Here is a 23,613-nt window from a genome sequence, read left to right as displayed (position 1 = left end):
TTATATCCCGTGTACCAATCTATACACCAACATTAACATACGCACGCATACATACATACACAGAACACACAAATGCACACAGGGGCGGGGCACTTTGCCACAGGCACAAATACCCAGTTGAAGAGGCAAGACTCCAGAGTTTAAATCCATAACGGATGAACTGTTTGAACCCATGACACCCATAATACGGGATCATACTTTCATCAACAGGTAACCATTCACTGAATGGCAGATTTTGTAGGACTTGTGGAGTTCTTTGAAGATTGGCCTGACCTTGTAAAATGGTTCACCAGTGGCTTTGGTATTGTCAACAAGATGTATTGATGCCATGGTTTTATCAAAGCGATTCGTTCTCATGGCATCAGATATACATTATGAACATCATTTTCCACGTGCCTTCGTGGAACAGTGCTGTACCCAGAGGTGAGAAGAATCCCAATCGAATCCGTTAGGAGCTCATCCGTTTGGAGATTGAGTTGCTTGCCTGTGGCCTGAGTTGAATAGAGATTTGACATTTCGATTGTCATTCTGCTGCACTTGTATCATATATCACATGTTCTGGAATATTGCAAGCAGCTGTTTTTTAGATTGTTTGAAGACGCGGTCCTGATGTTCTTTGGTTGCTCTCTTGTTTGTGTAGATATTACTGGAGTTGGTTGTGATGTAGACCTACCTGGATGATTGGGAACAGCTGATTTTCTCGTGGACGCTTTGGTCTTTGGTTTGGTAAAAGTTGGTGTTAGTTCAGTGGGCTGAGATGTATTCTGTATTGTAATTGTAGCTGGGCTGGTGTTTTCATTGTCATATCTATCTGACAATGAGAGGGTGGGCTATAAACACTGTGGACTAAATGTATTGATTTGAAAGTATATCTGTATGCTTGACCCTTTTTAATATTATTTTTTACAAAGCAAATAGAAGTACACCACCCACTCGATATATTGCGGGTGTTGGGGTCTAATATAAATCCACTATATATCGAGGGCTGCGATATATCGAGAGACCCATAGAAAAACAAATAGGCTAACAAATACTGTACAACCACTCCCTCGTTTTACCGGGGGCGTCAGGGTCTCATTTTTCATATAAAAAGCAGCACAACGTTTTAATTTATACTGCAGAGGGTAATTGCTTTGCAGCAACTTAAGTCTCCAATTAATTTCATGAGTCTTCCTCTCCTTTCTCAAATGCACAAACTCGCTGCATTGCAAGAATCCATTGCCAACGTAGGAGGCTTGTTGCTAGGGAGCTGACGTCACTGCCCTGTGACTTTTGCTAGCCACAAGTGAACACCTCATTGGCTAAAATAAAAACCGCTTCAGCAAGTAGATATTTCATTTGCTTTGTGTTATTGTGCAATACGTGTGTATATGATAACAGTACGAGATTAATGCTTTGTTTTTAATTGTTTTGTATATTGCTGTTTGTGATGTGCAGTATGGAATAAAACGAACAGTAATTCTAAGAGCCGATGTATATTGCAGCTAAGACATACGCAGTTAGACAGTAAAAATGGGGAGCCAACTCCAGGACCGCGATATATCCGAATCCGCAGTATAGCGAGGGGCGAGATAACGAGGGGTGGGTGTATTTCTACAAAACTTCACTTATTACATACTGTTTCTTCAAGAGCCTCCATACCTCCATCCTTCATTCACAACCAACCAGGAAGTAATATGCATGTGGTCACATGGCCATTTCCACCAATCATATGAAATCATATATCATATTCACATTTTTACATGACAACGTGATCATCCATACTATATGAAAGATGCATTTTAAAGTACAATTATAACTAATTTAGAACTGTAAAAATACATATTTATTTTTACAGTTCTAAATTAGTTGTAATTGTACCAAAAACAAAGCACACAGAAAGAGTACTTGGAACTGCAAACACAAGTCAAAAAGGAAGTTAGAAAGGCCAAGAGAGAGATAGAAATCAATATTGCTAAGGGGGCTAAAACCAATTCCAAAATGTTTTTCCAATATTATAACAGCAAGAGAACATTCAAAGAGGAGGTTAAATGTCTAAGAGACACAAATGGCAAAATCATAGATGAAGAAAAAAAAATAGCAAATATATTAAATGATTACTTTTCACAGGTTTTTACAAAGGAGGACACGGACAACATGCCCCACATGTCGACCTGTTCCTATCCAATTTTAAATAACTTTAGCATAACAGAGGCAGAAGTGTTAAAGGGACTAGGAGCTCTTAAAATAAACAAATCCCCTGGGCCAGATGAGATCCTCCCAACAGTACTCAAAGAAATGAAAGAAGTTATTTACAAACCGCTAACCAAGGTCATGCAACAGTCTCTTGACATGGGGGTTGTACCGACAGACTGGAAAATAGCAAACGTAATACCAATCCACAAAAAGGGAGACAAAACCGAACCAGGTAACTACAGACCAGTAAGCCTGACTTCTATTATATGTAAACTTATGGAAACTATAATAAGATCCAAAATGGAAAATTACCTATATGGTAACAATATCCTGGGAGACAGCCAGCATGGTTTTAGGAAAGGGAGATCATGTCTAACTAACCTACTTGACTTTTTTGAGGATGCAACATTGAAAATGGATAACTGCAAAGCATACGACATGGTCTATTTAGATTTCCAGAAAGCTTTTGACAAAGTCCCGCATAAAAGATTAATTCTCAAACTGAACGCAGTAGAGATTCAAGGAAATGCATGCACATGGATTAGGGAGTGGTTAACAGGTAGAAAACAGAAAGTACTGATTAGAGGAGAAACCTCAAATGGAGTGAGGTAACCAGTGGTGTACCACAGGGATCAGTATTTGGTCCTCTGCTATTCCTAATCTACATTAATGATTTAGATTCTGTATAGTAAGCAAACTTGTTAAATTTGCAGACGACACAAAAATAGGAGGAGTGGCAAACACTGTTGAAGCAGCAAAGGTCATTCAAAATGATCTAGGTAGCATTCAGAATTGGGCAGACACATGGCAAATGAAATTTAATAGAGAAAAGTGTAAAGTATTGCATGCGGGCAATAAAAATGTGCATTATAAATATCATATGGGAGATAGTGAAATTGAAGAAGGGAACTATGAAAAAGACCTAGGAGTTTATGTTGACTCAGAAATGTCTTCATCTAGACAATGTGGGGAAGCTATAAAAAAGGCCAACAAGATGCTCGGATATATTGTGAGAAGTGTTGAATTTAAATCAAGGGAAGTAATGTTAAAACTCTACAATGCATTAGTAAGACCTCACCTAGAATATTGTGTTCAGTTCTGGTCACCTCGTTACAAAAATGATATTGCTGCTCTAGAAAGAGTGCAAAGAAGAGCAACCAGAATTATCCCAGGTTTAAAAGGCATGTCATATGCAGACAGGCTAAAAGAATTGAATCTATTCAGTCTTGAACAAAGAAGACTACGCGGCGATCTGATTCAAACATTCAAAATCCTAAAAGGTATAGACAATGTCAATCCGGGGGACTTCTTTGACTTGAAAAAAGAAAAAAGGACCAGGGGTCATAAATGGAGATTAGATAAAGGGGCATTCAGAACAGAAAATAGGAGGCACTTTTTTACACAGAGAATTGTGAGGGTCTGGAACCAACTCCCCAGTAATGTTGTTGAAGCTGACACCCTGGGATCCTTCAAGAAGCTGCTTGATGAGATTCTGGGATCAATAAGTTACTAACAACCAAACGAGCAAGATGGGCTGAATGGCCTCCTCTCGTTTGTAAACTTTCTTATGTTCTTATGTTCTTATGAATCAATCAATATTGACTCAAGGCATTATGTTTGTATACAAGAGTTCGTGACCCCAACAAAAGAAAAGTCATCAGATATTATTTGGGGGGGGGGGGCGGGGAATGTCACATTTAAGGTCAATGTAAACCAGTATTGGGTCAAATAGACCCAAAAGGTAATATGACGGTTAATACTTATCAGCTAGTATAGTATACAAAATACAACTATACTGTTGCAAAACGTAAACGAGCATAAGGGTTTGAATTGAGGAGCATTTCTGACATTTGCGACCCTCTCGTCTCAGCCCCGCACATACTCCCTATCCTGCTGCATGTTGGGATGTGGCGCCGCTGACGTCATTTTCTCCGCGTTGGAGCTGAGCTGGAGCGGAGTGTGACGTGGCAGAGAGACGACAGAGATCCGGAACTCCAGAGCAGACAACACCACAGAGCCGGCGCCGAGGAGCAGAGACACGGACAGGACCCGCACGACTCCCAGCAGCAGTTTATTTAATATCACTGAATTCGAGGCAGCGACAGAAACATGGGCCTGACCATTTCGAGTATCTTCTCTCGCCTGTTTGGCAAGAAGCAGATGCGGATTCTGATGGGTAAGTGTGGGGTCGGCTTGGCCTGGGCAGGGCTGGGTTACTGTGGACGGTTAATGTTGCTCCAACGCGGTCGCTGTTTAGCGAGTAAACTTGTTTTTATCTACGATAAGGTTAGCCTGAGTACAAATCCGCTTCGCACTGAATGTTTTTAGGTTTGCCTGGAGCTCGGAATACCTCCGCAAAATCCCTGGCATTCTTGAAACGACGGTGGTACCGGCGGGCTGAATATATAAACAATTTCCTTGTCAAAGGTCTGGGCTTTAACTTCATTATTTAAAACCGAATCATTAAATAGGTCAGACAGTATATTTGTTAAATATCGGCGTATAACAAGTCACGGATATAAATGTTCCTCTAGGTTGAGAGAAATATGAATGGCTGGCAGTGCATCTGGGTGAATTAACTTGCGTGGGCCAGCTGTAGTTTTGGAATGAGTCGTCGTCCATAAAACATTTCCTGACTTCCCATTTAAAAAAAAACAAAAAAACAAAACACCAGTTAAATTGGTAAAGATTTAGCGTGTTATACCTGTGATGTTGTATTTACCCCTTTGCCAGGGCACGTGAATAGTGCAATTGTTTCATGAATTAGAAGGCCGGCCCCGGTCCTCGAGTTAGATTTGCTACGCTGTGTTCTTCTAGAAGCAAACGACGGACAGTCAAAGCAGAGTGCTCCGTTTGCTGTAAATACTCAAGTAAAATCGCTGCCGTTTTATTTGCTATTTGTAATGGGGTGGTGAGTTACATCTTCGACAGTAACACTCCTTGTGTTGAGTTGTACTTAAAACTGCCCGCACAAAATAGGAAATCCGTGTTTGCCTTCATTGATCGCTTTGTAAATTCTAGATTCGTTTTAGTGTGTGTAATATATATATATATATATATATATATATATATATATATATATATATATATATAGTTTTGCTTCAAAGTAGGTTTTTTTCCATTAAAGAAATAACCCAACACAAGTGGGCTTAACTTGCTAAGGAAAATACAAAAAGCAGCCCCCTTTAAGAATGCACAGCTGCCCTTCATCTGAATGTAAAACTGTATGTATTAGAAGTAGACTATTACTACAGTTCCTGTACAGGTGGGCTGTAAGATCAGTGGACTGCTAGAATGCTCTAATTAAACAAGTCAATGTCATGCTTGAACCGCTTCATATACTGATTAAAAAAAACAAAAATCAAGTTTGATGCTTTTTGACTGAACTCATGAAATATAATTTGGGTGAGTACACATTCGCATCAGCCCTGGCCAGCAGCAGCAGTGTTGTGCAGTCCTTCCTGCTAATCCAGTGCTTGTGTGTAGCGTGGCTGCAGCCCAGCACTGAGGAGCTTCCTTTCCCATAGCGACGCAGCTGAAGGAATGCGCGGCACTGTTCTGTGTGCACCAGACACAGGGTCAAAGGTGCAGCGGAAGAATGAACTCTGTGTTACACTGTGATTCATTTCTATCACAGGGGAAGAAAGCGCTAAACCTACTCCCTCAGCAAAGTCAAATAGAACATGTAGTTAAAAGATGCATTGCCTAAACCCAGATTCATTCACTAGTATTTTCTCCAGCATGGCCCATAGTGACAACCTTTCTCAGGTGAAGTCTTAGATGTGGAATCACCTGCCTGCTGAGCACCTCCTCCTGTCGGCTCTGTCAGTGTGTCAGGTCAGTTTATAATGGAACTCTGGGATTTCATTCCATGTGCAAGACAATCAGTCCTCAGCCCTCACAGCATTGTAACATGTTGCGAGTGTCCAAACCCACACTGTTACTGGTGCTGCTTTTATATACTAGGCAAATGCTGTTAACCTATTGGAACAGCTCTCTGTTGCTTCCCTTTGGAAATCTGCTCAACAGTAAAATAAGCAGCTGTGAGCTGGGCATGTAATTAATATTTCATTGTCACAATAAGAGGCATATTCAGGCATGATGTGCCATGTTTGAGCTGGGGATGTAATTAATATTTCAATGTCACAATAAGAGGCATATTCAGGCATGGTGTTTTCTCTGTTCTTAATTGCAGAATTATCTAAAAATAAGGCTCTAGCACTTTCGCTCTTAAACTGATGCAGAAACCGTTTAACTCTAACATTACAAAATTCTCTACCAGGTGTTCCAGGGAAACACAAAACAAATAAGAGAGAATCCCAAGAAACAATTTGTATATTATTTTCAAAAATCAGTAACATTTACAATACAGCTCCCCTTTCACTTAAAACACAATGTCAGTGTCACAAAATCATTTTTAGCGATTTCTTTGCATGACAACTAGGGAATTGATCAATCCGAGAACATCTTCAAAGCACGCAGTCCAGCAGGGTGAAGCTGCACCTAAAATGAGGAGGAAGAGTTAATACTTGATGTGGAAAAATACCCAAAGCTTTATGACAAAGATCGTTGCAATTTTAAAGATACACAGATAAAAGATAATATATGGGAGTCAATTCCGAAGGAACCCGATAAGCCTGGTATGTTGAAATACAAATATGTACCAGTCTTGATCATAGTTTTGTCAATAGCATTTTTATAGATCACTTTTCCAATCTGTCACGTCGCGTCTGTGTCACTTCAGGTGTGTGTGGTCATGTCGCTGCCAAAGTATCTTGTCGTCTGATGAAAGATCGGATCGCGTCTGGTGTGCAACGGCCTTTACGCTGATAAGTCTATGCTAATATGGAGTAGTTTGGTATTGGTGACTTCTTCAATTCCATTTTCATAGACTGGCCATGGATACAGTAATTGATGTTGCGCTTAACCCCCATTGACAGTGTGCAGTTGTGCTGCTGAATTGCTGCAGTGTCAGGCAGTGTGCACTGAAATGGATCTATTTAAGGGTTGCAGTTAACCCTTCGATTGTGCCCCTGAACTGCAGTATAGTGCGCCCTTGAGAATTGGAGGGGTAAAGAAACCCAATGAATTTGAATTTGCTGTGAAATCAGATTAGGAAGCACACCCTGGCGATGGGCCCGTCCTACGTTTAACCATCTTACATTTCATTTAGTTATTTATATACTCATTTGTTTTATTGAGTAATTTCTATAGGTTTGTAATTACCTGACGACAGATCTTGTATTGTGAGGAGAGGTTAAGCAATGGCTGGAGGTCAGTGCACAGTAGCAATTTCCTTACCGATCACTAATGAGTTGTTCAGAGACAGGCAGCCAATGTATTTGTAGAGGGCTAAGCAGAGCACCCCTAGAAGTTAATGTGTCTAATATTGTGTTAACAGTGGGAACAACTTGCATTATTTTATTTTTATGCTGGGAACTTTCAAAATTATTTTCCTTCTCGGGCTAAGTAAATGTGTAAGTATAGGCTACAGTTGCAGTAGAAACATCTCCATGGTAAAATTAAACATGGCACCCAACCACATTACTCATTAAGAGAACAAATAGTACAGCCTTGCAGATGGAGGTGCACAAGAAGTGATTTACAGGGAGGGGGGGTGGAACTGGAGAGCCAGCTAATTCACAATGGAGAGCATTTTTCTAGTTCATTTAAACAGCAGCATAACCCCACTTGTTATGAGCTGGAGTGCTGGCAGTGTGTTTGAGCCCCGCTCCTGTCCTGAGCTGCAGTGGAGTGCTGGCAGTGTGTTTGAGCCCCGCTCCTGTCCTGAGCTGCAGTGGAGTGCTGGCAGTGTGTTTGAGCCCCGCTCCTGTCCTGAGCTGCAGTGGAGTGCTGGCAGTGTGTTTGAGCCCCGCTCCTGTCCTGAGCTGCAGTGGAGTGCTGGCAGTGTGTTTGAGCCCCGCTCCTGTCCTGAGCTGCAGTGGAGTGCTGGCAGTGTGTTTGAGCCCCGCTCCTGTCCTGAGCTGCAGTGGAGTGCTGGCAGTGTGTTTGAGCCCTGCTCCTGTCCTGAGCTGCAGTGGAGTGCTGGCAGTGTGTTTGAGCCCCGCTCCTGTCCTGAGCTGCAGTGGAGTGCTGGCAGTGTGTTTTGAGCCCCGCTCCTGTCCTGAGCTGCAGTGGAGTGCTGGCAGTGTGTTTGAGCCCCGCTCCTGTCCTGAGCTGCAGTGGAGTGCTGGCAGTGGAGTGCTGCTACGACCTTGTGTATGGGGTTTGAATCAGGTTCATCTTAAGTTTTTTAAGTAACCCACTGTTGCATAAATAGGACTTAACTGGGTGTGAGAAGTTTAAAAAATAATTTATACAAGTTCTTTTGTAGCAAGAGCATGCCTTCATTAGGTGTCAGGTTTAACATGTTGTCCCTACAGCTAAAAGCCCCTTTCTGTAAAAAGTCTGTGTGTCTGAAGGAGTGCGGTATGTAGGCAGACACTATGTAACGGTTGGCTATCTGGGGTGCCAGGCAAATGCATAATCTACCATATTTAATTGTCACCAAACCGCTACTAGGACATAGTAATTCACTTTTCCATATGTGACACCACTACACCCTATATATACCCAGGGAATAACTATGTAATTGAAATAAATAAATAATTAACAAACAGGACAGAAAAAAGGTAAACAGCTAGGAGAAGAAGCATTGAGGAACCATGCAATCCTCAAGCATTTATTACGCTCTACAAATAACAAGCAGGCCTCTTGGTTACTAACCGTAAACTAACAAAGAAAAATATACTAGTTAATTACATCAATTGACCAATCATACTATTAATTGGTTATACGAACACCAACAACAAAGATATTGCACAGCATTGTTAGATATTGCACAGCATTGTTAGATATTGCACAGCATTATCATATTGCACAGCATTTAGATATTGCACAGCATTGTTAGATATTGCACAGCATGTAACTAATAAATATATTACACATAGCATTAATTAAATAGTTAGCATATAATAGATTAGTTAATCATCAATTAAATAGTTAACTATTGATTTGTCTCAAACCACCAATTTAAAATCACAAGTAGCATTTAAATTTGTTAATTAAGTGATCAATTAATCATGATTTAAAGACCATCCATTATGCTATATTGTTTATAATTTGTCCTTAACTGACACTATTCTTAACTTGCAATAGTCAATAAAACTAGAGTCAATGGCCCATTTATGCTATGCAAATATAGAAATAATAAAACTATATAGCAACTAATAAGGTTGCAATGCATTGCAATACAGGAAAACAATTTACAATTATATAGCATGTAATCCAACAAACAATATATTGATTAAATGTTGCACAAGCCTCACACAACATCTCCCCCGTCCTAAACTACATACAACTGTACTCCGCTTTCTCATGAGCCTCACACATCTCGTCCGTCCTAAACAACATACAACTGTATTTTGGAATTTAATCTATATAAACTAGACACGACTATGAAAAGCGTTTTTCTTTTTGTGACATCTGCAGTAACTCGCATTGCCTCTTAATACTGTATCACCTAGCCTTCACTGTGAAACACACAATGCCTAAATCCCTGCCTAAAACAATAATAATATTGATTTACTCACCACGACACGCATACCTGCTATAGGTCAAGCTGATCGTTACTCCAAAATTACTAACATTACTGATAATATAGATAAGCGTTATTGAATATTGTTAAATATTCATTATATAACTGTTCATTTTGAAACTCCATAGAAGCACAAACTGTATGCAGTCAGTTTTCTTCAATGTGCACAATTTATTTCCAGGCTGTTTGCCAAGAATACAAGCCTGTCGTCCTGCTCTGGATTCAAGGTGCCGCGCTTTTTGTTTGTTTACATCGAATACACAGAGGGCCGTACTTACAAAGCATTTTCAAAACTGATGCTAGTTAACATGAGCAGGTAAAGAAGAGCACACCCACTGCTTGTCTGTGGCAGAAATACTGTAAATATCAAGGCAGGACATTCCTGCAGTTTCAAGGATAATCTTAAATAATGTTATTAACTGTGCGGTACACAAATGTATTTATTGAATCGATTATCCAGTATTTATATCGATGTGTATAATGAGGAATGGAATCGATCGAAAAATCGATTTTTGATTTAATCATAGCAGCCCAAGTGGGTGAAATTAATCTGATACCTTTTTTTAAAAAAAAAACTGCAGCATTCAAATAAAAGGCAAGGCTTGTAGCACATATTGTGCAACTTTAGAGTACTTCTAAAGTTTTAATTCTGGTTCTTTAAGATGTTATGCGCTGCCTTATTTTAGCTTTCCCGTTTTAAAGCATTCCGTTAAAGAAAGTGATTTCTAAAATGACATGTTTTGGAATTGCTTATGTTTAATTTGCAGTATTTCTCCATGTTTGGTAAGCCTTCATTTTTATAACGTGCATGATTTGTACCATGGTATTTTTTTTTTTGATGGTTATCATACTAATAATTTTATATCGACCCAGCCCTACTCTGTAACCCAATTATGATCTCTTCAGTTCAGTTTCTAACTGATTTCAATATCTCTTGATGGGCCTGCAGATCTGTAGGGAGGCCTGTATGTCTTTATATAGGTATGTCACACTTGCATTTTCGGTTTTATCTAGAGACCTGCTTGGTCCAGTTGTAATGAACTTGGCTGCACCCATCCCAGTCTGTGAGGAGGTCACACTTCCACACATACATGCAGTCGGTGGATTAGGGTCCTTGTGATACTTTGTCATGTTACTGATGGCTCCTATTTGTATTTACTGCTGTGGCACACTATTTTACACTACTTGTTTGTTTATTTGTTCATTGTGTGTTTCTGTTTTTATTTTAATATATAAACAGCAAGGCTTCAAATCAGACAGTGTTTTAAAGTGTGTTCTTCAGAAGTCGCTGCTGGTTAAGCACACTTTGAAGCTCATAGCTTTAAATGAAGCCTGCCTCCTCATAACTAACTGGATTGCCAGTGTGCTGGAAGAAACGAAGATCAGTATTGACAAGTGTTTCGTTGTTTCCAGTGGTATTGAGTGAAGTCATGGGAGCGTGGAATGGCCATTGTTCGGCCAGTTACTGCTCTGCTGTGTTTATCTAGGCGGGTGCTGCGTGTCCGGTAAACCCTCCAGGAATTTTCAGAACTTCAGTTTACAGCGGTGCTGAGATTATGAATGCACGCTTGCTGCCGAGTCTGTAATGTGAAGTATAGCAGTGTGTTTTTGAGAGTCGGGGGCTGGCTGCTGAGTGGTACAGTCAGCATGCACGAGTGCACAGGCTGGAGCTGCTTTTTAACTGCACTGTCTGTGACGCATCCCTGCGTGCGTGAGGGGGCCACGCTTCATTAACCTGCACTTTGAACTCGGGGAATGCCCCCTGCTTAAAGGGCTGTGTTATTTCATGGATATTTGCAGAGATTGTCGTTTGGTAAATATTAAGTCAATGCATTGGTGTCCTAAAAAGAAAGTCCCCAAAACTAACAGAAGAGCTGCTGATAATATACTGATTATAATAGCGAATAGCTACTAAATTATTAAACTGTTACATCAATTCAAGAACATCAGATTATGCGTAACTCCTCAGTCTTAGCTTCTGTATGTCTCTTTGGTGCCAGTGGTGGTAAAAGCACTAATAATCTATTGAATAATTAAACTAGTAAATACAAGTAACGGTAATGACATAGCTTGTTTACAAAAAAACAGCCCAGTATCTTGGTCTCCATTTCTTGTATATTGTTAAGAAACAGGATAGTTTCACCATGCTTTTCTTTTTAAAGAGGAGTGGAGCTGGTGTGCACTCTGCCCAGCCTTGCTGAACCTGCTTGCTGGGGACTCGCCAAGTGGGCTGCTTTAGAAAAGAGATCTTTGTTATTTTTCCACCATTCTTTTGTGTAGTGCTATGACATGAACCCAAATACTGTACAATTACCTTTCAGTGTTTTATTTTAAACTTGTTTTTAACGGTCTGTTAACTAAGTATACCCTTTCTTGTTTGCAGTGGGTTTGGATGCTGCTGGTAAGACCACCATTCTGTACAAGCTGAAGTTGGGCGAGATCGTCACAACAATTCCAACAATTGGTAAGAGCCATTCAAGCTTGTCCCAGTATTGTCCAAGGGCCAGTTCTAACATCAAATAAGGGATATATGTAAAGGCTAGATACAAGCTTAATTTAAGGATTCTCCCGTAACCCCTATTGCTGTATGTTGTGCTGGAGCATGCTTGTGAAATGGAGGTTCGGGTTGCTATTGCATACATTATGCTCTATATTAAATGACATTACAAGGGGCTGCGTTGTCATGTGCAGTATACAGTGCACAAGGAGTCCCAGCACACTTTGCGTTATCTTGCATTTCAGCCACAATCTAAGTTTAAACATGTTCATGTTTTAATTGTGAATTTAGAAGTACAACATCCATTGTTTTGTTTTGTGTATAATGCATTACATTTAGAAGTCACACATTGCTTTTCCCATTGAAGACAGTCTTGATTTAATGATGCTCGTGATGGCTTCAGTGAGTGTTACTGGCCTCTGGCACTGTCTGGCAGCCTTGGCATGAAGGCAGTATGTGCTTGGACATTCCCTCTGCTCATTTCACCACGCCCTGCCCAGCTTCAGTGTAAATGAGGGCTGAAGCCAGTGCGTGTTCTGTAATGTCTGCTAAACTGCTGGAAACTGTAATGTGAAGCAATATTAATGGTCGTGTCAGTAAGGGAGTCATACTTCTAACAATTAGTTTAGTTTCATGTTGTACGCTAGAGATCCCCTTTAAATGTGATGAAATCCCCTTTAAATGTCTAAAGTGTGCGTTTCTGCCCTGACACAAATAACCCTTGTTGTGTTGTGGTGTTCAGGGTTCAACGTGGAGACGGTAGAGTACAAGAACATCTGCTTCACAGTGTGGGACGTGGGCGGCCAGGACAAAATCCGACCTCTGTGGAGGCACTACTTCCAAAACACCCAGGTAAGAAGCACAGAGGAACTACTCATGAGCACCCGCAATACATGCAGCACTCCCCCTTCAACACTAGAGCCAAGAGACATGGTCACGAGGCTGCATGTTTTCCAAAACACCAGGCAACACGCTCCCTTTACAGATGAGCAGCTACTACACTGCTTAATACAATCCAGGCAGTCCTGCTTATTCACATGCAAGGCAGTCCTGCTTATTCACATGCAAGGCAGTCCTGCTTATTCACATGCAAGGCAGTCCTGCTTATTCACATGCAAGGCAGTCCTGCTTATTCACATGCAAGGCAGTCCTGCTTATTCACATGCAAGGCAGTCCTGCTTATTCACATGCAAGGCAGTCCTGCTTATTCACATGCAAGGCAGTCCTGCTTATTCACATGCAAGGCAGTCCTGCTTATTCACATGCAAGGCAGTCCTGCTTATTCACATGCAAGGCAGTCCTGCTTATTCACATGCAAGGCAGTCCTGCTTATTCACATGCAAGGCAGTCCTGCTTATTCACATGCAAGGCAGTCCTGCTTATTCACATGCAAGGCAGTCCTGCTTATTTGGAAAGTGATTGAGGAATGTGTTTTTATATTTAAATAATGAACTAAAAACACCCTCAGCCTTCTCTCCATTTTAACGCTTTGCCAGTAAGTGTAAGACCTGCTTTTCTTGTGTGTAATCCTGCATGACGTATCTTAAACTATTTGTATTATACTTGTGTTGAGCGGTCTCTATCCAGAGATTCAAGTCTTGTAGGTAACCCTCTGAACATGCACTTGCTAAATGTGTTTGAATTTATTTATGAAAGTCAGGTTAGTTTTATCCCGCTGTGTCAAGAGTAACAGGTTGACGTGTCAAACAGAAAAGTAGGAGAAGCACTACAGGGTGGACATGGGTGCTTGAATGGCATCTCTTGGACTTGCAGGCCTGCTTTACTAATTCCTGTGACTGCAGCGTGTTGTATTGAATTAAGCCTGGGGGCCCTTGCTGTGTATTGCCACTTTTGTTTTGGAGCTTGGAAGATGTACAAGCTCAGGCCTGGTCAGCACCTCCTGTGTGTGGAGTGCTGGTGAGGGGGGTGCTGTAAATGTAAATGCTTAGAAGCAAAGATGTTGTGCTTTACATAGAGAAGCAGTGTCATCAGAGCAGTTCTATACTGTTCACTTTGAAGCCATTATACAGCTTCCAGCTGGCATGTGCTTTCAGAAGGGCAGCTGTGTGGTCATAACTAACCTGCATTTGCATTAGCATTATCATTATCCAAAATCATTTTCAGTATTGGAAAAGCCCAGGGGAGGATTTACCATACAAATCGTGGTATCAGACGCACTGGTGTAAAAGCCACTCCCCCCTTTTTGAGACTTCAATTTTGGAAAACCACCTTTTTTTGTGTTTAAAATACTTGTCTTTTTTTCCCTACATGCTCAACAGTGATAAATAAAGATATACACCGGTTTAGTTCAGAAATAACCATTGTTTGCAACATTTTATTCCATTTAATAAATTCAGTGTTTTTGAGATATAGTACTACTACAGTACTGTATTCCAGTAGGAAGTGTAAACCACTGACATTGGTACTTGAATGAATTTAAAGTAATCATTAACAGAGCGTGAAATCAACTTTCATCCCACATCGCATTTCTATTAACCTGTTTTATTTTAGCTTGGCAAGTACCCAAGAACATATCATCATTGCTTTACTGAACACTTTTTCCAAAGCCATAGTTCCAGCTGCATTGGCTTTTACAAATTCGTTGTATTCAAATTTAAAAGAAAAGTATTAAACAGTACTGCTTGCATCAATTAAAAAAGCAAAACAATAATAAAATGAACCGTGCCCCATCTAATACCCAGTAAACAAAACATCTTCGTGTTGCATACGGTGCAGTACAATTGCATTACATTTCCAGCTGTACAAATACATTCATTTTGTTTTGTTAATCTGAACCATAACCATACACATACTTTACAAGTGTAGCACTGCGTTGCACTGACATGTTAAACAAGTTAGTCAGTCATTCAAAGTCAGGTCCTGTAGTAGCGGGTCGGGTCGTGGGTAAGAAGTTAGTTGACTAGATTAAAAACTACTGATTTCACACAGGGGCCATTGCAAGCAGGAGGAGTTCAATTTCAGTATATTCTGCTACTCAAGGACAATACTATCAAGGTCAGGGACAGCATAGGGATAAGCTAGAAATAGAAAATGGCTTTTTTTTCACTGGCTCATTTCAGCAGCCTTCTCATACTGAGACTATTGGTTAATTTTTTTTAAATGGGAGCAACTTCAGTTAAAATAGCTTGATTGGCTGTGGGTTTGGAACTTGAAACCAAGGTTGATTAGCTCAAGTTGGGCACGGACTGGGACAGAAACACTCTACCTTTTTGAAGGAGCACATTTTAAAAGCTCATGCACCAACGTTTGTTCCTAACTGTTTCACTACATACCAAATAGACATTGACTGTGGTGTGTGTACAGGTGGGGGGGCGCAGTGTAAGGTGGGGGGGCGCAGTGTAAGGTGGTGGGGTGTGTACAGGAGGGGGGGCGCAGTGTAAGGTGGTGGTGGGGTGTGTACAGTAGGGGAGGTGCAGTGTAAGGTGGTGGTGGGGTGTGTACAGGAGGGGGGGTGCAGTGTAAGGTGGTGGTGGGGTGTGTACAGGAGGGGGGGTGCAGTGTAAGGTGGTGGTGGGGTGTGTACAGGAGGGGGGGCGCAGTGTAAGGTGGTGGTGGGGTGTGTACAGGAGGGGGGGCGCAGTGTAAGGTGGTGGGGTGTGTACAGGAGGGGGGGCGCAGTGTAAGGTGGTGGGGTGTGTACAGGAGGGGGGGCGCAGTGTAAGGTGGTGGGGTGTGTACAGGAGGGGGGGCGCAGTGTAAGGTGGTGGTGGGGTGTGTACAGGAGGGGGGGCGCAGTGTAAGGTGGTGGTGTGTGTACAGGAGGGGGGGCGCAGTGTAAGGTGGTGGGGTGTGTACAGGAGGGGGGGCGCAGTGTAAGGTGGTGGTGGGGTGTGTACAGGAGGGGAGGCGCAGTGTAAGGTGCTGGTGGGGTGTGTACAGGAGGGGGGGCGCAGTGTAAGGTGGTGGTGGGGTGTGTACAGGAGGGGGGGCGCAGTGTAAGGTGGTGATGGGGTGTGTACAGGAGGGGGGCGCAGTGTAAGGTGGTGGTGGGGTGTGTACAGGAGGGGGGGCGCAGTGTAAGGTGGTGGGGTGTGTACAGGAGGGGGGGCGCAGTGTAAGGTGGTGGGGTGTGTACAGGAGGGGGGGCGCAGTGTAAGGTGGTGGTGGGGTGTGTACAGGAGGGGAGGCGCAGTGTAAGGTGCTGGTGGGGTGTGTACAGGAGGGGGGGGCGCAGTGTAAGGTGGTGGTGGGGTGTGTACAGGAGGGGGGGCGCAGTGTAAGGTGCTGGTGGGGTGTGTACAGGAGGGGGGGCGCAGTGTAAGGTGGTGGTGGGGTGTGTACAGTAGGGGAGGTGCAGTGTAAGGTGCTGGTGGGGTGTGTACAGGAGGGGGGGCGCAGTGTAAGGTGGTGGTGGGGTGTGTACAGGAGGGGGGCGCAGTGTAAGGTGGTGGGGTGTGTACAGGAGGGGGGGCGCAGTGTAAGGTGGTGGTGGGGTGTGTACAGTAGGGAAGGTGCAGTGTAAGGTGGTGGTGGGGTGTGTACAGTAGGGGAGGTGCAGTGTAAGGTGGTGGTGGGGTGTGTACAGGAGGGGGGGCGCAGTGTAAGGTGGTGATGGGGTGTGTACAGGAGGGGGGCGCAGTGTAAGGTGGTGGTGGGGTGTGTACAGGAGGGGGGGCGCAGTGTAAGGTGGTGATGGGGTGTGTACAGGAGGGGGGGCGCAGTGTAAGGTGGTGATGGGGTGTGTACAGGAGGGGGGCGCAGTGTAAGGTGGTGGTGGGGTGTGTACAGGAGGGGGGGCGCAGTGTAAGGTGCTGGTGGGGTGTGTACAGGAGGGGGGGCGCAGTGTAAGGTGCTGGTGGGGTGTGTACAGGAGGGGGGGCGCAGTGTAAGGTGCTGGTGGGGTGTGTACAGGAGGGGGGGCGCAGTGCTTGTTTCATATTTATTCCCTCTTTTTTGCATGTACACGGGTGTCGTCTTCACATTAACGTTGCAGTGCATGGAGGGCTTCTCGTGATTACTTGTTGTTATAAAAACTCTGTTTAAGGTTTGAATGAGTCCTGAACCCCTTTGCTTTGTGTCGCAGGGTCTGATCTTCGTGGTGGACAGCAACGACAGAGAGAGAACACAGGAAGCAGCGGAGGAGCTGCAGAAAATGGTAAATCCCTGGCATGACAGAGCTGAATACGGGGGGGGGGGGGGGACTGATTACACTGTCAGTGATGACAAGCCTGCCAGCTGCACAGTCTTCATTGCAGCCTGTGTTGGGTTTTTAAAAAGCAGAATTTTTTTTGCTTTGTTCTGCACTTTAAAATATCAAACAAGAAGCAGAAAGTTAAACTAAAATGTGTCCTGGTGTACATGCCAGAGTGTGTATACAGTCGCAGACTGAAGTCTTGGTACCCTGTGCTTATGCAATAATTCAAGGTAACAGATTAATGACAAGCATTTAGTAAACCTTAACCACTTTGTAATAAAACTAAAACTACACAATTTCTAGTAATTTAACAAATCTATATAAAAAAACAAACTTATTTCATTTAAAGTATTCGCTTATGACAAAAGTATTGGCCCTCTGCTTTAGTATTTTGTGTGTTCTCCTTTTGCTTTTATTACGGCTTTCAGGCATTTGATCATTCTTAACCAGTATGTTGCATCTTGTTGGTGAAATCTGGCCCCAGTCTTGCATATTTCCATCAGCTTAGACAGATTGCATATACACTGCTTGGTTACAGCTTTTTTCAGCTCAGTCCAGAGTATTTCTATAGGATGTAGATCTGGTGATTTTACGAAGACCATTCCAGAGCTTTTATCTTTGTTTTCTTCAAGAATTCTACAGTTCACTTAATCTTCCACACAACAACGACCCAAACCATATGGCTGTCTGCCAATCATCCTACCAGCAGAGGGTACTTTGAAGAATGTTTTGATACATGGCTGCATTCATTCAATCTCAAAGCACAGGAATGTCTCCAGTCCCTGAACTGCTAAAGCACCTCCCTATCACGATCAAACCACTTCCATGTTTGACTGTAGGTACAAGGTTGTTTTCATTTGAATGCTTTCCCCGTTTCTTGCAACATACTATGATCCATCTTTGGGGGGACCAGAGAATTTTGTTGAAAAAAATTTTTCTTTGTTTTCTGTTGATCACGAGAGCATTCCTCAGGATCTCGATTTACCATTTCATATCTCACGATCATTAGAATTTATCTCAGGATCTCAATTTACCTTTTCATATCTCACAATCAGGAGAATTTATCTCAGGATCTCGAAAGTCATTACTTCTGTTTTCCTGATATAAATTGTCAGGAAAGGGGAAATAATCACTTCTGTTTTCTCTATCCTGGAATAAATGACCTTGACAACGTGTTTTTGTTTGATGGCCTTGAACTGCTGTAGTAATGGTTTTCAATCAATGAACAGATTTTTAAATGAGTTTGTGACAGGCTAAATGGTGTGGTGCAGTAGAAAGTGAATGTCCAGACTGAATTCTCCCAAAAACAAAAAGGTTTTAATAATTAACAAACAAAAAGATCATAAAATAAATCCACTTGGAAAAATAAGTAATAATAATAATAAATAATAAGCCCCAGTACCAGCGATGGTAATGGGGCAAAACTCAGCAGCATCCAGCTAAAACAAAAGCAACAAAAACACACTCCAATAACCACAGTCCTCCGTGCACGAAAATGTGCTCTTCTTTTCCAGGGTTTGAGGTGCTTGCCCTGTGCTGTGAAGTGCTGTGCGATGAGGGGCGTGCTCTGGGGTATGTGCTGGCTCGCTGGCTACAGCCTCCCGTCCTCCTGCTCCTCTGTTGACACACAAACACAAAACACGTAATCACAAAAAACAAACATCGGCTCCGGCCGATCGCTTTTTAACTCGGCGCAAGAGGAGGTTTTGACGTAGCTGCTTCCCCTTTGTACCCAGCAAACTCCTCCCTGCAGTCAACGCGTCGCTTGGTTTCTCCAATAGAGGGCTGCCCCACAGCTGACTGCACTGGAATCGTCCGGAGTACTTGCAGCTACGCGCCCCTCCTAATATGGTCACCTTCCGGTTTCCACCTACCACCGAGGCAGATCTAGGAGGCAGCTTACCTTCCCCCTTACACAGCGCCCTTTCTAATCAGGAGGGAGATTTACAGCATCGATCCTTTCTCTCTCTATCACAGAGTTCTATTACATGTTTACAGATTTAATGTAAAGGTGCCAATACTTTTGCCATGAACAAGTATCTGAAATTCCTTGAGGCGCTTTTTTTTAAGTGAAGGGTGTCAATACTGCTGAGTGCGACCTGTATAGCTTCCTGAAGTTTATATATAATATTGTATCGCAATGACTGTGCTGCGAGTCAAGCTATTGCTCTGTTCAGGGTTTCGCGCTGTCCTTTTTCAGTCGTGTCTGATGCTGTGGGGATTTTGTTTTTTCAGCTGCAAGAAGACGAGCTGCGAGAGGCTGTGTTGCTGGTATTTGCCAACAAACAGGACCTGCCAAACGCCATGGCCATCAGTGAAATGACAGACAAGCTAGGTCTGCAGGCTTTGCGCAACAGGACTGTAAGTATTCCCGTGGTCTAACGGAGTACTGGCTGGATGGATTACTGTGGTACCCTTTTTCATTTGCATATGGTATTGTTTCAGTTTAAAACACCTTGCATTCTGGTAACATTATTAACTGTAATGTGCTTGAATCCTTTCATGCTAATCATCTTGTAGCTTTAAAAAAAAAAAGAAACACGTGTGCTGGTTTGTTGGCATGGGATTGTGTGTGCTGGTTTGTTTGGCATGGGATTGTGTGTGCTGGTTTGTTTGGCATGGGATTGTATGTGTGGGTTTGTTGGTATGGGATTGTATGTGCGGGTTTGTTGGCATGGGATTGTATGTGCGGGTTGTGGTGTTTGAAGGAGCAGCCCAGGATTGCCATGCCCTGACTCTGCGCTCTCTCTCTCGCTCTCTCCCTCCAGTGGTACGTCCAGGCGACCTGCGCCACACAGGGCACTGGCCTGTACGAGGGGCTGGACTGGCTGTCCAACGAGCTCTCCAAGCACTAGACCTGGGGCTTGCAGCTGAGCACAGGCTCTTATTAACCAAGGACATGTTTACCAGGACTGGTCTAGGCTTCTTACAACTCCACTAGCTCGCATTTGTCGATTTTGTTAAGGTATTCAAAGCAGAGGCGACGGGTGGCATGCAGGGGGCTCTTGCGGATGACATTTTGTACACAGTTATGATGTGATGCATATACGAGCAGTATGCTATTAATGACAACAAAAGGTGATCCATTCAAAAAACGATTCTATTTTTAACTTTCTTGTTTTAGACCAGATGTGTGGACTTCAGTTTTTGTAGGACTTATAAAAAAACGTTTTGTTTTTTTTCTCCGTGCATTTTGAGCCCCCATACATGATGTTATATATAATGTTTTAAAATGTTCTACCCTTTTCTTGGTTAGCTGATGTATCATTCCTAGTGGCAGTCTGCTGACAACCTGTATGTGTTTCCAGTGAGCAACCCAACCATTTACTTTCTCCTCTCGGTACCTCCCCCTTCATATTGAAACACTGCTACTAACAGCTGAAAACTGTCATTTATACTGAACTGTTTTTGAGGAACAGATATTTTAATTCACACGATTGTTTTTGTTTGGCTTCTGTTCACAGGCTGTCTGTTTTTCATTGCATGTTGCTTTTTCGTATCAGATTGACTGTGTTGTCAGATGTATTATAGTTCTGCTAGTGTTTTGTGGTCTAGCAATGGATTGGGGCGGGCGGGGGGGGGGGGGTTGGATAAAGTAACTATTTCCAATTAAACAATGTCTACATATCCCACTTGCCATTATAATTCCTAATAAAACAATACATTGTAATGTCTCCTTTTCTTATGTCTGCACTATTATATGCCAAACAATTACAGTATTTTGTCAGAAGGTTTGTGTTTTCAGAATAAGAAACAAATAGTTGACCTTAGTGTTACCTGATAAGGGCTATGAGCCTTCTCCTGGCAGTTCAAAAGAGAACTGCTCTTTCTCAGGTCTGTGTTGCAGAAATTGTTTAATTGCTGAGTTCAGCATCCATTCAAGGTGATCCAGATTTGCTGTAGAAAATGGTATGGCCCCAGTTAACCCAGTTTACAGTTGCTGTTCTGCTTTCCAGAGCAGTAGCCCCTAAATCTAGCCTACATGTCTTTATGCATTGATGACCTTGAGGCTTGAATTAACCTTTGGCAAAGGGAAAGGTAGAAGGAAGAGAGTACATTACAGAATGAAAGTAATAGTAACTGGACAGTACTTGCACACTTCAGTTGTACCTTCTTTTCTTTGCTGTTTTCCACAACGAAATCCTTCTGGTCATGGGCACATTCTTCTGGGGTTTTTGTGTGTAGTCATTTTTTTACATTTTGCCAGAATTTGCAATTGTTAAATTCCATGAGCATGTAAATCCTCCCTATTGAATTGTAATATAGCTTTAAATCTCATTTCTAATTGTAATCTCACAAGCATGTTACAGATGTAGGAATGTGCTGCCACTCCGTAGTTGGGGTGGGTTTAAAGTATTAAGAAAGAATCAATGATAGATACAAATCAAGGAAGGAGGGACACTGCCCAACTACACCGGGAGAGGGTTTTTTTTTTTTTATTCTCCCCCCCCCCCCCCCCCCCTCTCCACGAGGAAAGGGGTCAAGTCAACGTGAATTTTTGCATTGGAGGTGTTTTTATTGGTTAAACCTGAAAATCAGTAGCCCTGTTTATAAAGGTGTGTCATTTCACCATGTGGTCCCACTACGACTTTGTACCTGCAATCTACCACAGGCATTACAGCAGGACTGCAGCCTGGTCCAGTCCCAGAGGCTGTGTGATAGACTACACCTGCAATCTAACACAGGCATTACAGCAGAACTGCAGCCTGGTCCAGTACCAGAGGCTGTGTGATAGACTACACCTGCAATCTAACACAGGCGTTAAGCAGAACTGCAGCCTGGTCCAGTATACAGGTTAGTTAGGAAAGACAGACCTGATAAGAGGGGGAGGGGTCGCAGTATACATTAAAACCACTTAGAATGGGAAATACTGGAAAGTAATGGTAACAACAATGCATCAGTATGGATTCAAATAAATGAAAACAAATCTAAAGGTTTAATAGTGGGTCTTCTAGGCTCTGATGAATCAAACAAAAACCTATATGCAAGCATCAAGAAACAGTAAATAAGGAAGGGGACACCTTTATTATGGGAGACTTCAACTTTCCAAACATAACCTGGGAGCACATGACCTCGGACAGCAGTTCAGACATGGGAATGACAGAGTTAGTGCAAGATTGATTCTTATCACAACTGGTGAATGCCCCGATGATACATTTCATGTCTAGATTTGATATTAACAAACAATGAAGCAAGGATACACAACTTACAGGTAAGAGAACCACTAACAGAATATGAGAGCGTTTGTGGCAAATAAATCAAGGGCAGGACATAAATCAAAGACAATGGTTTACAATCCCAGGAGAGCGGATTACAAAGGAATGCAACTGGAGCTTCTAAAGAGACTGGCATAGAACACTAAGAGGTAAGGAAGCTGAAAACAATTGGATTACACTTAGGGATATGATGTTAGAAATGCAGGACACATTTATCCCAAAAATGAGAAACGGTAAACTTAAGAAAAAGAAACCATGATGGGTAAATCGATCTATTAAGCTGAGTATTAAAAATAAAAAAGATATATCTTAAAGATATATTAAGTCAAAGGGAGCAGCCTCACAAATAGAATACATAGAGGCCTGCAGAGACCTTAAAAAGCAGACTAGGAGAGTGAAAAGGGAACTAGAGAGACAAGTAGCAGCATAGTAAACTTAATCCAAAAGGGTTTTTTCAATGTTAATGCTAAAAGGAAAGTGAAAGAAGTCAGTAGTTTCCGGGACAACAGTGGTGATTTAGTGACTAAAGACTACCAATTCACAGATGTACTTAATCAATACTCTGTCCAAGTATTTACAAAGGAGGATTTATACAATATAACAATATAAACATCATTGCCAGAGTTTGTTATAGAAGAGAATGGAGTACTAAGGGAGCTAGCAGCACTTAAACAAATCCCCAGGGCCTGATGGAATCTGTCCAGGATCCTCAGGGAAACTAGAGAACAGATTTTTAAACCAATATGTTATATATTCAATAAATCTATAAATAATGGAGCCATCCCACTGGACTGGAAAATTTAAAAGGGAGATCAATTTGACCCAGGGAACTACAGACCTACCTAGTTTAACATCAATCAGATGTCTATAATAAGGACCAAAATGGAGGAATATTTATATAGTAACAACATTATAGGAGACAGCCAACATGGCTTTAGAAGGGTAGATATTGTTTAACTAACTCACTAGATTT

At 42.2% G+C, this 23,613-nt stretch overlaps 1 protein-coding gene across 1 annotated transcript; it reads left to right on the top strand.

Moving 5' to 3' along the window:
- The first annotated feature begins 4,062 nt into the window (after window positions 1–4,062).
- Window positions 4,063–21,736, top strand: LOC117412637 (ADP-ribosylation factor 4-like). Its single transcript, XM_034021160.3, has 6 exons — window positions 4,063–4,351; window positions 12,156–12,236; window positions 13,012–13,121; window positions 17,314–17,385; window positions 19,660–19,785; window positions 20,193–21,736. Exons 1-6 carry the CDS (start codon window positions 4,285–4,287, stop codon window positions 20,277–20,279), a joined length of 543 nt encoding a protein of 180 aa, XP_033877051.1. The 5' UTR covers window positions 4,063–4,284; the 3' UTR covers window positions 20,280–21,736.
- Window positions 21,737–23,613: the final 1,877 nt, after the last annotated feature.

This window comes from Acipenser ruthenus, chromosome 16 (assembly GCF_902713425.1).
Source record: "Acipenser ruthenus chromosome 16, fAciRut3.2 maternal haplotype, whole genome shotgun sequence".
Taxonomy (NCBI): Eukaryota; Metazoa; Chordata; class Actinopteri; order Acipenseriformes; family Acipenseridae; genus Acipenser; species Acipenser ruthenus.
Note: the sequence above shows the minus strand (reverse complement) of the source record. Positions and strands in the feature narration are given on the sequence as shown.